Below are 17424 nucleotides of genomic sequence, written 5' to 3'. Positions count from 1 at the left end.
GCACGCTGTCCTGTGCTGCCCGGGATCCGAGGGCCCAGGTTGCTCACCTCTGCCATCTTGGGCTTCTCTTCTGACCTTTACTGTCCCCATAGAATAGCGTTTGGGGCACTCACGCCTCACGGATTGCTGACGGGCCGTCATCAGCCTCCGCCCGGGGCCCAGCGCAGCCGGGAACAGTCCCCGTGGCTGTTTTACCTGCCCTCACTGACGACCTGTAAGGGCTCGCTGCGGACACGGCCAGCGACGCAGCAGGGCGTCGCTCCCTGAGAACACAGCAGACGTGAATGTGGGCTTTGGAGCGGGGACGACACACCCCGGCAGGCAGTACGAGCTGCGGGCAAGGGGGACAAGCTGCTGCCCGTCCTGCCCACGTCCTCGGCCAAGCCCGAGACAGTGCCTCCCCCTGCCCCCCTCGGAGGCCCCGCCCACTGCCATCGTGGCTGGGGCAGATCTGGTGCCTGGTAGGCACCTGCTACGTGTCAGCGACGCTAAGTAAAGGGATCCCGGACACCTGCTGTCACAGGTACGTGGGCGTCAGGATCTGGGGGCTCAAACAAATGTTCCTCGTTCTCATGTGAGGAAGATGAAGGAGGACGCACATGATGGCGGCCACCACGGGAGCCCTGCGGGCGGTCACGGGGGACGGGTGGTCACGGGGGACAGCTCATCAGTTTCCTGGCAACCTGACCAGGGGTCCCAGCTGTCGCCATGAGGAGGCTACAGCCTGGGGATCCCTCCCACCCCAGGTCAGGGACAGGTGCGGCCGGAGGCCTTCTTGGGGCTTTTCTCCCCCGTGCAAATGGCCCCTCGGCCTGTCCCCGCCAGGCAGGGCACCTCGTGTCCTTGTTCCAGCCACGCCCACGCCCAGTGACACAAATGTATCGGTTTCACTTCCCAGCGGAGAACAGACACGCCTGTTCGGCTGCAGGGACTTTGTCACTCTTGTTAAACTAACAAATTAGCAGAGGGAATGAGGATCAGATCAGCTACAGAACGTCCATCGGAGGTGAAGTTCATTCCGGTCCGGGTCCCCTGTTCCTGCCTGCTCGGGGACACGGCGACAAGGTGGTCACTGTCACACCACTCGCCCAGCACAATGAGCCGGGACTCCACTGGGTGACCCTCTCTTCACCTCCATCTTACAGATGGTGTAGCGTAGGCACAGAGAGGTTAAGGGAGTCAGCCAAGGTCGCAGAGCTAGAAAGGGACACATCGGGACAGGTGGAGTGACTGCAGAAATCTGCGCCCGGAGAGAGGGCGCACCTGAACGCACAGTCAGCCTCAAGCATGAAACTCCCGATGCTACAGACCGAATGTGATGGTTTAGGGGGTGGGGCCTTTGAGGGGGGCTTAGCTCACGAGGGTCGAGCCCCTTACAAAAGAGACACTAGACTGCTTGCTCCCCCGTCCCTCAGGCACATGAGGACACAGCCAGAAAATGGCCACCCGCTAAGCAGGAAGGGGCCCTCAGTGGACTTTAGATCTGCTGGCACCTTGACCTTAAACTCCCAGCCTCCCGAAGCGTCAGCAATACAGGTTTGGTGGCTTCAGCCCCTCAGTCCACGGTATCTTGTCGCCGCAGCCCAGACTAAGACACCCCACATGGGTGAAGTGGGGGGACCGGTCCCTCACAACACGGAGCATGGCCAGGAGGCACCTGCGTGTCCCGTCTCCGCACGTTCACTGCCGTGACTCGGGCAGAGACCGTGAGCAAGAGAGGACTCGTGGCTCAGGTGCCGGAAGACGACCTGGGACCGTCTGCTCTCCCGCACTGCTGACCCCGTCTCCTGCAGCCCTGCTTGCTGGGGGCCCCTCTGCCCCTTGCCGCCCCCACCCCCGTCACTTGGCAATCTCCTGAGCACCTGGTAAGTGTCATCTGCTGGGCTGGTGCAGGGAGAGTGGCACAAATCAGACAGATGTGGTCTCTGAGTTCAGAACTGGAGAAAAGATACAAAACAAACTCCTTGACAGGTTTTAAACCTGAATTTTGGGGTGGCGACAGCATACAAAACTGTTGCTAGTAAATTCACCTCTAAGGGAGGAGAATTTGCTTTCCAGGTCTGAATTGAGGAGCCCGGAAGTTACCATCCTGTTCTAACACCAAGTAAAAAGCCAAACAGACTGAAAATTGCTACTTCCTCTTGGATCCACAAGGCAAGGAGGATGTGGGGACAGTCTCTGCCCAAGACTGGAGACCAGTGAACACAGAGCCTCCCACGTGGGCTCCAAGGGAGCCAGGCTGGGTTGTAGGGGGAGGGGGGACCGGGAACCAGAACGGTGACTGAGGACTTGCTGGAGGCTCAGGTGGACAAGCTGACAGATAAAAGCTACAAGTCCAGGGGCACCTGGGTGGCTCAACTGGTTAAGCTCCGACTCTGGGTTTCAGTTCTGGTTATGATCTCGTGATTTGTGAGATCGCGCCCTACATGGGGCTCTGCACTGTCAGCTGCTTGGGATTTTCTCTCTCCTCTCTCTCTCTCTGCCCCCTCCCTGCTCACACACACTCTCTCTCTCAAAATAAACAAATACTTTTTTTTTTAAGCTACAGATCCAGTCCTAGAGGCCCCCATAAAGCTGTGCATTTTACCACCGAGAGTTTGACCAGGTTCCCACACTGAATGTCTGAAAAGGAACCCCCTTCTGCTTCCTTCCAGCAAGGGAGGCACAAGGAATCGTCCCAAAATACCCCAGAGCACTCTGTTCTCCTTCACAAAGTTTTCCCCGGGGAAAACCAGTTAACCAGAGCCTAACCCACTAGGGTAGCATCAGAGCCTCACTGACCTGGTGGAAGCAAAAGCCCCAACTCCAGCCCCCAAGAGCCATCCTGTCCCATCTGAGGTGGAGAAGAAAACTGAAAATCACTTGTGAGGGTCACAGCCCAGAGGCACGGCTCCCTGAAACACAGAGACCCAGTCACAGGCTACAGAAACCCCCCCGCCCAAGCCTCACCCCCATGCTACTGAAGCCCAATTTAAGGTGGTTCCTTCCAGCCAGGGCATCACGTCCAGCTATCAGGAAGTTCTCGTCAGGCATGCCAAAAGGCAAAAATCACAATTTGAAGAGACAGAACTGCAAAACCAGGCACGGCAGGGATGTGGGAATGGTCAGATCAGGAATTAAAAGCCACCTTGATTACTAATATGCTGAGGGCACTGATGGATAAAGTAGATGGTTCACAAGAACAGACGAGCAATGGGAGCAGGGATGGAAATCCCAAGAAAGAACCAAGAAGAAAATCTAGAGATCACAAACCCTGTGACAGAAATGAAGAATGCCTTTGATGAGCTCATTAGTGGAGTGGACCCAGCTAAGGAAATAATCTCTGAGCTTGAGGACATCTCAATAGAACCTTTAAAAACTAAAAAGCAGAGGGGGAAAAACACCCTGAAACGAAACAATAGAACAGAATATCTAAGGATCGAGGAACAATGACAAAGGATGTAGCAGTCACGTAATGGGAGTATCAGAAGAAGAAGGAAACAAACAGAAGAAATACTTGAAACAATAACAGCAGAGAATTTCTCCAAATTAATGTCAGACGCCAATCCACAGATCCAGGAACCTCAGAGAACGGTAAGCAGGATACATGCCAAAACAAACAAACAAACAAACAAACAAAAAACAAAAAAACAAAAACAACACTTTGGCATAACATCTTCAAACCACAGAATCAAAAATAAAGAAAAAGCATTCTGTAGGAAGCCAGAAAAAAAACATCTCCAGAAGAACAAAGAATCACATCTAACTCCTCAGAAACATGCGAGTAAGAAGAGAGCAAAATGAAATATTTAACATGTTTAGAGGGAAAAAAATCCATCAAACTAGAATTCTGTATCCTGAGTAATTACTCGTCAAAAGTAGAGAAACACACACTTACTAAGACAACAGAAATGGAGGGAATTTGTTGCCCATAGACCTGCCTTGCAAGAGATGTTAAAAGAAGTGAGTTTTATTTTTTTAGAGAAGGAAAACATCGTAGAGCAGAAACTTGTATCTGCACAAAGTAAGGGAGAGCATCAAAGAGGAAATAAGTAAAGGTGAAAGAAAAACTTTTATTTTTCTTATTCTTAATCTAACAGATAATAGGTTGTTCAAAGTAATAGCAACAATGTATTCAATTACTTAGGCTTATGTAAATATCACACAAAATATATTTGTATGCCTGTTATACATCTTACGTGAGTTTATATGTGATGAAATGAATGACAGCAATGACACAAAGGACAGAGGAAGGACTCAGGGTGATCTCGTCACTATAAGGAACTCATGCTACCTGTGAAGTCATCTACTGTTATTTAAAGATCAATTTAAAAAAGATTATTTAAAGTCATCTAGTGGTCTTAGCTTATATGTAATCTATAAACTCAAGGACAACCATGGGGAGGAAATGTATAACTGATACGTAAAGAAAGGAGAGACAATGAAATTACAACAAATCCTGAATTAAAATCACAAAAGGTAGGGATCACCGGGAAGGTGGCAGAGGACGACGCTAAGCCTACCTGTCCCATGGATATGACTAGAAAACACTCACACTCACATCAGCATAAGAAATCCAGAAAGCAAAAGACTCTGGCAGAACAGACTCCACCACTAAATGTGGAAAAGAGCCCCCATCAATGAAGCTAGGAAGCCAGAGCCGTGTGGGCCGCAGGACTGTATGTGGGAGGGAGGAACCCACAAGTGCGGACAAGGGAAACACAATCATGCCAGGAAGACGATTCCCCATAGCATTTGGCTTTGAAAACCAGAAGGGTCAGATTTCTTGAGTTTTTAAAACCAGCATGACTTAAAACCTGGGATTTTGAAAATCAGCTGGCCAGAGAAAACTGAGTCCCAGCCCATAAAGACACACAACAAACAGTCCACAGAGATACAGCGGACTGTAGAGATAGAAGACTGTGCAGATAGAAGCAGCAGTGTGAGAAACTCCCGGGTCATCATGGAGGGAGTGTTTGTTACTCATCTCAGAGCATCTTCTGGAAGGATGGAGATTGCAGGAAAACCGTCTAGGAGCCAAGGAGCTGGCAGGAGCTCTCTCCTTCTCCACCCCCAGCATAAATACGCGGCCACCTGCGGGCGCCAGCACAGCACCAACACTCCCTTCCTAACTTACCTACCCCAGCTCTGCTCCTGGCGTGCTTCACTGAATCTGCCCCTCCAGCTAGCCTGCCTCAGTCCCAGGACCGCAAGTCCCCTCCTCCAGAAGACCAATGCAAACCTTGCTAATACTACATCTCACCCCACTTGCTTTGTAGATCCATCCCCTCTAACACACTCCTGGCTGGAGCCCATCAAAGTGGTGCCACAAGCGCGGCAGTGTGCAAACAGCCCCGACGGGGACCAGCACCACTTTCTGTCCCCAGGAAGAGGGAAGAGCACCACAGACACACCAGTCAGATTTGCAGCCCCAGCAGTGGGCTGGGGGCAGACACCTGGTGTGACTGCAGGCCCCGCCCGCAAACGAAAGCATCTCGGGGGACAACACACAGGGAGAAGGCTACTGCTTCTCTGGCAAATCCCTGGTCAGACTCAACTCAAGCCCAAGGAGGCCCCAGGCTGGCCCACTGACAACACAGGAGCCAAACGCCGCCCACAACATGTAAAGAGAATCATTGCAGATGATAGGACCGAAGGAAAAAGCGGCTCAGCCACAACAGTAGAGTGCATGCAACACACATGGGCGACACCCCGAGGCGTCAGGTCCTGGTGACCAGGGGACACTGCACTGCAGGATGCCACAGGACCTCTTCTTCCTAAGGCCACAACATTCAAGAGAAGGAGATGATGTGCACTTCATTAAAAGGAGAAACAGAGTTAGACAAAATGAAGACACAGTGGAATTACCCCAAATGAAAGAACAAGACAAAAACCACAGCAAGACACCTAAGCACAATGGAGATAAGGGCCATGCCCGATAGATTATTTAAAATAATGATCATAAGGATTCACACTGAACTTGAGAATACAGGACCTGAGACCCTTAACAAAGAAATAAAAAAAAAAGAACTAGTCAGAGATGAAGAACACAATAGATAAAATTAAAAATATATTAGATGGAATAAATAGCAGGCTAAAGGAAGCCCAAGAATGAATTGGTGGCCTGGAAGACAGAGTAATGGAAAGTAATCAAGCTGAGGAGATGAGAGAGAAAAAAATATGCAAAATGAGAATAGATTCAGGAAACTCAAGAACACGGTCAAGAATAAGAACATTCACATTACAGGGATCCCTGAATAAGAGAGAGAAAAAGAGGAAGAAAATTTATTTGAAGAAATAATAGCTGAAACCTTTCAGAATCTGGGGAAGGAATCCAGATCTAGGAGGCAAAGAGATCTCCCAACAAAATCAACCCAAGGAGGACTACACCAAGACACACAGTAATTAAAATGACAAAAAGTAATGATAGACAATTTTTAAGCAACAAGAGAAAACAAGACAGTTACATACAAAGGGAAACTCCATAAGGCTAACAGCTGATTTTTCAGCAGAAACTTTGCAGGCCAGAAGGGAGTGGCATGCTATATTCAAAATGCAGAAAGGGAAACATTTATAGCCATGAATATCCAGCAAGGCTATCATTCAGAACAGAAGGAGAGGTAAAGTAAAAACAAAGGTTAAAGGAATTCATCTCTACTAAACCAGCCCTACAATGTTAAAGGAGATTCTTGGAATAGAAAGGAAAGACCATAAATAAGAGTAAGTAAAGTAGGAAGCACAAAAGCAGTAAAAATGTCTAGAAACCAGTCAAGGGACTCATAAAATTAAAGGGTGTAAAGTATGACACCATATACTTAAGTCGTGGCAGGGAAATAAGTAAAGAATGGGTTCACACTTAAGTGACCATCAGCTTAATACAGATTGCTATATGCATAAGATGTTATATACAAACCTAATGGTAACCACAAATCAAAAATCAGTAACTGATATGTAAAGAATAAAGAGAAAGGAATCCAAGTATATCAGTAAAGAGAGCAAAATAATCGTGAAAGAAGAGAGCAAGAAAGGGACAGAGAAGAACTATAAAACACCAATAAAACAAGTAACAAAATAAATACATACTATCAATAATTACAGTGAATATAAATGGACTAAATGCTCCCATCAAAAGACATAGAGTGACAGAATGGATTAAAAAAATAAACAAGAGACTACAAGAGACTCATTTCAGATCTAAAACATATGCATATTATAAGTAAAGGGAGGAAGAAACATTTATCATGCAATGGATATAAGAAAGCCGGGGTAGCAATACTTATATCAGACCAAATAGACATTAAAACAAAGACTGTAACAAGATATAAAGGGAACAACATGACAAGAAGATATAACAATTGTAAATATTTATGCACCCAACATAAAGCACTCAGAAACATAAAACAATAACAAACATAAAGGAAGTCATAGATAGTAATACAATAATAGTCTGGGACCTTACCACCCCACTGACATCAATGGACAGATAATCCAAATGGAAGATCAGTAAAGAAACAATGGCATTGCATAACACTCTGGACAAGAGGAATTTAACAGGTATATTCAGAGCATTCCATCCCAAAACCATGGAATACACATGATTTTCAAGTGCACATGGGCTATTCTCCAGATAGATCATATATTAGGCCACAAAACAAATCATGATCAAAGTCATAACCATGCATCTTTTCTGATGACAACACTATGAAACTAGAAATCAACCACAAGAAAAAATGTGGAAAAGCACAGATACAGGGAGGTTAAATAACATGTTTCTAAACACCAAATAAGTCAACCAAGAAAGCAAAGAAGAAATAAAAAAAATACATGGAGACAAGTGAAAATGAAAACAGTGTTCCAAAATCTTTGGGATGCAGCAAAAGGTGTGCTAAGAGAGAAGTATATAGCAATACAGGGTCACTTCAAGAAGCAAGAAAAATCTCAAACATAATCTTACACCTAAAGAAGCTAGGAAGAACAAAACCCCAAACCAGTAAAAGGAAGAAAATAATAAAGATTAGAAAAGAAGTGATATAGAATTTAAAAAAAAAGCAAAACAAAACACTAGAACCAATCAGTGAAACCAGGAGCTGGTTCTATGAAAAAAAAAAATCAACAAAATTGATAAAGTTCAGATTCATAAAAAAAGGACTGTAAGAAAATATCATGAAAAATTATATGTCAATAAGTTGTACAATCTAGAAGAAATGCATAAATTCCTAGAAACATATAAGCTCCCAAAATGGAAGCAGGAAGAAAAAGAACATTTGAACAGACGATTATCAGCAATGAAACTGAATCAGTAATCAAAAAACTCCCAACAAACCGAAGTCCAGAACCAGATGGCTTCATAGGTGAATTCCTCCAAATGTTTAAAGAAGAGTTAATACCTGTTTTTCTCAAACTATTCCAGAAATGGAAGAGGAAGAAACACTTCCAAATTTATTCTATGAGGCTAGCATTACCCTGATACCAAAACCAGAAAAAGATACTACCAAAAAAGAGAACTATAGGTTAATATCTCTGATGAACATAGATGCAAAAATCCTCAGGGCACCTGGGTGGCTCAGTGGGTTAAGTGTCCGACTTCAGTTCAAGTCATAATCTCACAGTTCGTGGGTTCAAGCCCCACATCGTGCTGAGAGCTTGGAGCCTGAAGCCTGCTTCAGACGCTGTGTCTTCATCTCTCTCTCTCTGCCCTTCCCCCACTTACACTCTGTCTCTCTCTCAAAAATAAACAAACATTAAAAGACTTTAAAAAAAATCCTAAACAAAATCTTACCAAGTAGAAACCAACAATACTTTATAAAACCATTCACTACGATCAAGTAGGATTTACTCCTGGGTTGCAGGGGTAGTTCAATAATCACAAATTAACCAACAGGGAACATCACATCAACAAGAGAAAGGATAAAAATCACATGATCATTTCAATAGATACAGAAAAAGCATGGGACAAAGTACAACATCCATTCATGATGACAGATTAAAAAAAAAAAAAAACAACCCTCAACAAGGTTAGAGGGAACATACCTCAACATAATAAAGGCCTTATATGAAAAAACATAGTGAACATCATACTCAATGGAGAGAAACTGGGAGCCTTTCCCTAAGGTCAGAAGACGACAAGGATGTCCACTCTCACCACTTTTATTCAACATAGTACTGGAAGTCCCACCCACAGCAATCAGACAACAAAAAGAAATAAAAAGCATCCAAGTTGGTAAGGAAGAAGTAAAACTTTCACTATTTGCAGAGAACATAATACTATATAAAGAAAGCCCTTAAAGACTCCACAAAAACACCTACCAGAACTGATATATGAATTCAGGAAGACTGTAGTACACAAAAATCAACAGAGAAATCCATTGCATTTCTATACACTAATAATGAAGCAGGAGAAAGAGGTATTAAGAAAACAATCCCATTTACAATTACACCAAAGATAATAAAAACCCCTAGGAATAAACTTAACCAAGGAGGTGCAATACAGGTACTCTGAAAATAATAAGACACTGATAAAAGAAATTGAAGATGGAAAGATATCCCATGCTCATGGATTGGAAGAATATTATTAATATGTCCATACTACCCAAAGCAATCTACAAACTTAATGCAATCCCTATCAAAATGCCACCAGTATTTTTCACAGAACTAGAACAAACAGCCCTAAAATTTGTATGGAACCACAAGACTCCGAATAGCCAAAGCTACCTTGAAAAAGAAAAACAAAGCTGGAGGTAGCACAATTCCATATTTCAAGATATGTTACAAAGCTATAGTAATCAAAGGAGTATGGCACTGCAAAAGACACATAAATCAATAAAACACAATAGAAAACCCAGAAATAAACCCATGATTATATGGTTAATTTATCGGCAACAATGGAGGAAAGAGTGTACAATGGGAAAAAGAGTCTCTTCAAATGCTGGGAAAAGTACCCAGAGTAAGCAGAAGGAGAGAAATAAGAATTAGAACAGAAATCAGTGATAGTCCAAATAGCAAATCAATAGAGAAAAATCAATGAAACCAAAAGCTGGTTCTTCAAAAAGGTCAATAAAATTGATTAGCCTCCAGCCAAGATACCTAAGAAAAAAAGACAGAAGCCTCAAATTGCTAATATCACAAATGAAAGAAGGGGCACTTGTACAGACCTCTTGGACATTACAAGGATGAAGAAATACTATAGACAACCACATGACCTACATGAAATGGAACAATTCCTTGAAAGACACAATCTGTTCAAAAGAAGAGAAGCAGAGGATAGGAGGCTAACTCATTCTACAAGGCCAGCACTACCCTAAAACCAAAACCAGACAAAGATATTCCAAGGGAAAAACCACCATTCAAGATCTCTCATGAACCCAGATGCAAAAATCCTCAACAATGTATTAGGAACAATTATTTAAATCATTAACTATTAAATATGTTAAATTTAAATGAAACATTAGAATTCTAAATTAATCTTAAATAGCAAATTAGCTGGAACTGGACAGCCCATGCAGAAAAATGAATCTCGATATATACCATACAACATTCACTAACTGAATCACAGACCTAAATGTAGAACTCCAAAGTATAAAACTCTCGGGCGATAATGTGCGAAAACCTAAGTGAGCTTGAAGATGACTATGTCTTTTCAGATACACTCCCCAAAGCATGATCCACGACAGAGTTACAGACAAGCTAGACTCCATTAAAATTAAAAACTTCTGCCCCATGAAAGACAACTTCAAGAGAATAAGACAAGCCACAGACTGGGAGAAAATATTTTCAAAGGTTACATCTGATAAAGGACTGGCATACAAAATACAAAGAATCCCTTGAAACCCAATGGTGAGAAAACAAACAACTTGATTAAGAAATGGGTCCAAAACCTTGCCCCCTCACCAAAGGAGGTACGCAGATGACAAGTAAGCACATGGAAAGTTGCTCCGCATCAGAGGGCATCAGGGAAATGCAAATCAAAACAACGTGATAGCACCGCACACCTCTTGGAATGGCCCAGGTCCGGAACCCTGACGACATTGGATGCCGGCGAGGATGTGGAGCCGCCGGAGCTCTCATTCGCTGCTGGTGGGAATGCAACATGGCGCAGCAACTTGGGAACACATTTTGACGGGTTCTTACAAATCTAAACACAGTCTTACCATACTGATCTGTCAATCCCACTCTTGGGTATTTACCCAAAGGAGGTGAAATCTGATGCTTATACAAAAAACCACACATGGGTTTTTATAGCAGCTTAATTCATAATTGCCAGAACTTTTTAAAATTTTTTAATGTTTTTTATTTATTTCTGAGAGAGAGAGAGAGAGAGGCAGCATGAGCAGGGGAGGGTCAGAGAGAGAGGGAGTCACAGACTGAAACAGGCTCCAGGCTCCCAGCTGGCAGTCAGCACAGAGCCCGACGTGGGGCTCGAACCCATGAACCGCGAGATCATGACCAAGTGAAAGTCGGACACTTAACCGACTAAGCCACCCAGGCGCCCCTACAACATCCTTGAAAGGTTCAACTACAAAGATAATAAAAGGATCAGTGGTGCGGGGGAGGGGGCAGTGGGGAGGGAAGAAAGAGGGAGCACGGGAGATTTTTGGAGAAGTGAAAATTCCCTGAATGACAGTATAATGACAGACACCAGTCACTGCACATTTGTCTAAACGCCCAGAATGTACAACATTGAAAGTGAACACTTTGGGTGATGAGGGGTCAGCATAGGTTTATCTGTTGTAACAAACATACCAGTCTGGTGAGTGAGGCTGGTCATAGGGAGGCTATGCAGGTGCGGCAGGATATGTGTGTGTGTGCGTGTGTGTGTGCGCGCGCACACGTGCACACAGGGGGTGCATTTGGAAGTCTCTGTAACTTTCTCCTAAGTTTCTTGTGACCTTAAAGCTGCTCTTAAAAATTAAATCTTGGGGCGCCTGGGTGACTCAGTTGGTTAAGCGTCCAACTTCGGCTCAGGTCGTGATCTCATGGTCTGTGAGTTCCAAGCCCTGCATCAGGCTCGCCGCTGTCAGCCTGCCAGCATGGAGCCCGATTCGGATACTCTGTCCCCCTCCGTCTCTGATCCTCCCCAGCTCATGCTCTCTCTCTCAAAAAATAAATTTAAAAAACATTAAAAAATTAAAAAAAAAATCTTAAAACTTCACCTTTGCAAACTGGAGAATGCTCCGATGTCCTGTTTTTACCCAGCACGGACTGCATACACCTGTGAGGGCACTCGGGTGTGCACGCCACAGTCTGGCAGGAAGCACGAGGCAGAAACACGTGCTCCATTACGACCTCTCCGTGCCGACCGTGACACTGCATGTGCCCTGCACGCAGGTCAAACCGTCAGACTCAGGGCAACAGAGGCCGGTTTCACTCCAGCTCCGTCAAGCGGGACAGCCATCCGGTCTTCGAGATGATTCACAGGGCAGCAACTGCCTTGGTGGGGTCACCACACACTCGAAATGAATTTCTAACGTCTATACATAGGATGCCACCTTATAAGAGAATTCGGGTGACATACCTCTGGACGGCTCACGTGAGACAGGACAGTGCCTCAAAGGTTCCATCAACAGCACATTAAATAGATAAATAATGTTGCATTTTTTTGTGTGATGAACAATCGACGAATCTACTGCTCAGTGCTTTCCTGCCTCAGCACCACAGAGACCGACACATCACCTACCAGCCTCAGGCGCAGGGCTTGAACACGAGAGAAGCAAATAGNTTGGGGCGCCTGGGTGACTCAGTTGGTTAAGCGTCCAACTTCGGCTCAGGTCGTGATCTCATGGTCTGTGAGTTCCAAGCCCTGCATCAGGCTCGCCGCTGTCAGCCTGCCAGCATGGAGCCCGATTCGGATACTCTGTCCCCCTCCGTCTCTGATCCTCCCCAGCTCATGCTCTCTCTCTCAAAAAATAAATTTAAAAAACATTAAAAAATTAAAAAAAAAATCTTAAAACTTCACCTTTGCAAACTGGAGAATGCTCCGATGTCCTGTTTTTACCCAGCACGGACTGCATACACCTGTGAGGGCACTCGGGTGTGCACGCCACAGTCTGGCAGGAAGCACGAGGCAGAAACACGTGCTCCATTACGACCTCTCCGTGCCGACCGTGACACTGCATGTGCCCTGCACGCAGGTCAAACCGTCAGACTCAGGGCAACAGAGGCCGGTTTCACTCCAGCTCCGTCAAGCGGGACAGCCATCCGGTCTTCGAGATGATTCACAGGGCAGCAACTGCCTTGGTGGGGTCACCACACACTCGAAATGAATTTCTAACGTCTATACATAGGATGCCACCTTATAAGAGAATTCGGGTGACACACCTCTGGACGGCTCACGTGAGACAGGACAGTGCCTCAAAGGTTCCGTCAACAGCACATTAAACAGATAAATGTTGCATTTTTTTGTGTGATGAACAATCGACGAATCTACTGCTCAGTGCTTTCCTGCCTCAGCACCACAGAGACCGACACATCACCTACCAGCCTCAGGCGCAGGGCTTGAACACGAGAGAAGCAAATAGCCGATCCTTGCCACTGCTGTCCTACGCAGCAAAGCAAAATACTGTCATGGGTCTTTCCTTCCATAACATTCTCCCTAAAAGTAACAGTTCTAGACCTTGTCTAGACCCAAAATAGAATTTCTTATCCTCTGAGTTGAGAGGTTCATAACTTTGAGGGAATTACGGACACACGTAAGAATGTGTACAAGAAAAGAACCCACTTCCTACACTGGATTTCCAGGCTTCCCCAGGCAGCTGGGCAGCGAGCCTATGCATGTTAGCAACAGAGTTTCTAGAGAGTTCTACCCTCCTTGCTCCCGTCAGACCACAGTCAAACTCTGCTCACTTGAGGACAGCAGGGCTTAAGGCACAGGGGACAACAGATGCAAGTTTGGCCCCAGGAGAAACCCTGGAGGAAGAGAAACAGCCAGTGGTCCACGGGGAATTCCCAGGCCGGTACCTATTATTACAGGCACCCTCCCCTTGAATCTCCCGATGGCCTGGTCATTCAGTCACTGACCTTTAGGGTGCACTTAGCACCCCCAGACTGCAGACACAGCACGAGCTACTGGACGAAGCCCTTGACCTACTGTGCCTGCGTCCTGGGGGGTGAGGCACGTACGCCAGGTCAGGGGACACAGAGCCGTGGGGACGGTCAGGGGAGTGAGGCTGGCAGAGCTGCGGTGGGGAGTCACCAGCATCCAGGAAGAGGTGGCGTTCTAAGCACAGAGGAGCCACACACACGTCCGCGCCGCAGGCGTGGAGGATGCTGCAGTTGGCAGATGGTGGTTGGTGCATGTGAAGAGCAGCGAGGGCCTGCGGCTGGGCCCCAGGGAGTTCAGGGAGAGGAAGGGTCCAGGGGTGACAGGGACAGGCAGGGACCCAGGTCCCAGGGAGGACATGGCCAGACCTGGGGTCTGCTCCAAGGAGGAGTCCAGAGAACCGATGGCCACTTGGACAGCAGGTGCCAAGCCAAGAGAGCGTCAGGGTGGCTCCAGGCCACAGGAAGGTCAGGGGCACTGCTTTCAGGGACGGGGAAAGGGCCAGGCTTGGGGGCCAAGATGGAAAGACGTAAGGCTGGCGACACCCACCAGACCCCCTGGTGGACACATGAGTCAACACAGCAACATGTCGGAGCTCTGGGGACGCGACGGCCTTGCAGACGCACTGAAAGCCATCCATCCCTCAGCGGCCCTGCCCCCCTCTCTCGGGACCAGGCACCGTGTGGACTGGGCACACCACCACGTGCCAACGGACGCTGGCTCCGTCCCTCGTGCAGACGGTACTCAAACACATACGTTCATCAGACCATTGGTAGATTTATGGGGAACCAGGTAATAGATAACAAAAGTCAGAGTAAAATCCCAACTGCATCTGAGAGATGAAGGAAAGTTCACAGTGTTGATGAAGACGGCCTTTGAGGGGACCAGGGAGGAAACGGAGGCCGAGAGAGCTGGGGGGCCTGCCCGGGGCCACAGGGGCGGGTGCTGCCTGAGGCAGGTGGGTGGCCTGGCCCCAGGGACGGGGCTTGGGGGTGGCTCAGCAAGGACCATGTTCTAACATCAGGAGTGGCTGGAGCAGGGAGAATGGTGACCCCAAAAGACAGACGTACGTTGTACCTATGAATGCGACCTTATTTGGAAAAAGAGGCAGTTTGTGCTTGTGGACATAATTACGGATGTCGAAACGAGGAGCTCATGTACAATTGCCCAGATGGGCTCTAAACCCACCAACTAGCATCCTAGTCAGAAGAGAGGGCATGTCTGCGGGCACCACCCCGAACGCTCTCCATCCGTCTGATCCTCAGAGCTAAGCGGGGTGGGGCCTGATTCCTACTGGGACGGGACAGAAGGAGGAAGTGGGGTGAACACGGAGACAGAGACGAGGAGCTCTGCTTTTACAGCCGTTCTCCCGTGTCTCCCACACGACCCCATCCTGCAGGCCCAGGAGGGCGGGGAGCCACCCACAGCCGGAAGAGGCAGGCAAGCCCCGCCCCTAGAGCTGCAGGGAGGAGGGCGGATGATGGGGGGCGGGCAGGTAGCGGCCAGGAGCCCCACCACAGGCAACCCCCTGNACGAGGAGCTCTGCTTTTACAGCCGTTCTCCCGTGTCTCCCACACGACCCCATCCTGCAGGCCCAGGAGGGCGGGGAGCCACCCACAGCCGGAAGAGGCAGGCAAGCCCCGCCCCTAGAGCTGCAGGGAGGAGGGCGGATGATGGGGGGGCGGGCAGGTAGCGGCCAGGAGCCCCACCACAGGCAACCTCAGCTGTCCCAGGTGCTGAGGCTGCGGGAGGTGATGTCTCCCTTTACCAGCCCCTCTCCCATGTCTCCCACGTGACCCCGACCTGCAGGAGGCTGTTTAAGGAAGAGGGATCCAGGGCCAGAAAGGCTCCAGGCTCCTCTGACATGTCCAGAGCCCTGTGGCCAGAGACTGGCTCCAAGGTTCTGGGTCAATGATCAAAGTCAGCCTCTCCCGGCGTGAAGGACGCTGGGGCTCCTCAATGGCTGCAGCGCCCACTCCCAGAAATGCTTCACCAACCAGGGTAGGAAAGGCTCACAAGTAGGCAAGGGGACAGGAAGGGGTGACAGCCAGGGCTGCTGCTTAACCTGGGCTCCCAGTCCCCCTGGTCATGATGCCCTCTGCTCCCATCCCTTCAGTACCAGCCAGGACCAAGGTCAATGCCAGCTCCTTCCCTGTTTTCCACCCAACACCCAAGGGAGAGGCAACTTGCTGGGCTGGGTCCCTGGAGCCTCTACCTGGAGCCCTGCCCGCGGCAGTGACCTTCATCAGAGACGCTTCCGGGAAGAACAAAACCATTCATTTGAGAACAGCAACCCTTCTTCAAAGGCCCACAGCCACGTCCACACTGACCCTCCCTCCAAGTAGTGGGCACTCAACACGGCCTGCAGGGCCCACAGGGGACTCTCCCGGGGCTTCCTGGTCCCGGCCCGCACATCCTCTACCTTCCCCCGTGGGGCAGCCACAACACGCTGCCTCCCCGAGCCTGCGTCCTCAGGGCAGGACAGAGCAGTCACTCTACCAGAGCAGCCTTTGAGGACGGACGTGATGGCGGTCTTCTCAAGGCCCGAGACCCTGCGCTCCCACACAGGCGGGTGTGGTCACACGCGGTCACACGGTCACCACATCAGGGATGGCCGCTGGGCCCAGCCCTCTCTCCCTCCTTCTTCTACCACATTTCACTTTCCCGGTAGCATTTTTCACTCTATTTTCCAAGCGCTGGACCATAGGGCACCCACCGCCTGTACGACTCTCTGCCACGTGTTCTAAGCAGTGACGCTCTCAAAATTACCTGTTGAGCCGCTTTTACGTATTTTCAAAAACACACGAAAATCAACACACAGTTACCAAAGCAATGCAGGTTCAGTCTGCATCTCCTACTCCCTGCCCAGAGCCTGGCCACACGCACCCCTGGCCATCTTCGGAGGTGTGTCTCCCTTCCGCGGCCCCCACCCCTCCTCTGCGCCTGGGGCAGAAGCACCTCGGCAAACAGGGCCCCGCCGACCCCGCCCTGCAGGCCCCTCCTCACCAGAGATGATGGAGTCGTTCAGCGCCTCTTCGTCCTGATACACCAGCAGGTCATCCTTGAGTTCGGAATTCACGATCAAGTTCTCCTTGTTCTCCTCCGCGCCCTTGGCCGCCGTCCGCTTGCTCTCGGAGATGCCGTCGAAGCTCCAAGCCTCCTCCCGCTCCTTGCCCCGCTCCACGCTGGACGTTCTCGACAGGCGGACGTCCACCCGCTTCTTCGGGGATGCTTTACTGTCCCGTCCTTGAAAACTGAAGCAGAAGGCGGTTTGGATTACATGCTGTCCACCCCACCCAAGGACCCAGCGGCATCGACTCGGGGGCTTCTGACGATACTGCAAATTGCCCAAGTACGTGCGGCTTCCGAACTGAATTCACAGAACACGCAGCCGCGGGGGGCGCACCGGC

General features: G+C 48.5%; 1 protein-coding gene across 1 annotated transcript in view; it reads right to left on the bottom strand.

The window, feature by feature from the left end:
- Positions 1 to 201: 201 nt before the first annotated feature.
- Positions 202 to 17424, bottom strand: part of LOC144225119 (phosphatase and actin regulator 3-like) — a 47557-nt gene continuing 30334 nt past the window's right edge. Inside the window, exons 8-11 of the mRNA XM_077756285.1 lie at positions 17021 to 17268; positions 10968 to 11046; positions 600 to 623; positions 202 to 331 (exon numbers count right to left, since the gene is read on the bottom strand). Of these exons, the coding sequence (XP_077612411.1) occupies positions 202 to 331; positions 600 to 623; positions 10968 to 11046; positions 17021 to 17268 (481 nt within the window). The remainder of the gene's footprint in view (positions 332 to 599; positions 624 to 10967; positions 11047 to 17020; positions 17269 to 17424) is intronic.

Source organism: Crocuta crocuta, unplaced genomic scaffold (genome assembly GCF_008692635.1).
Source record: "Crocuta crocuta isolate KB4526 unplaced genomic scaffold, BGI_CrCroc_1.0 scaffold123, whole genome shotgun sequence".
In the NCBI taxonomy this organism is placed as follows: domain Eukaryota; kingdom Metazoa; phylum Chordata; class Mammalia; order Carnivora; family Hyaenidae; genus Crocuta; species Crocuta crocuta.
This window is presented reverse-complemented; position numbering and strand designations above follow the sequence as displayed.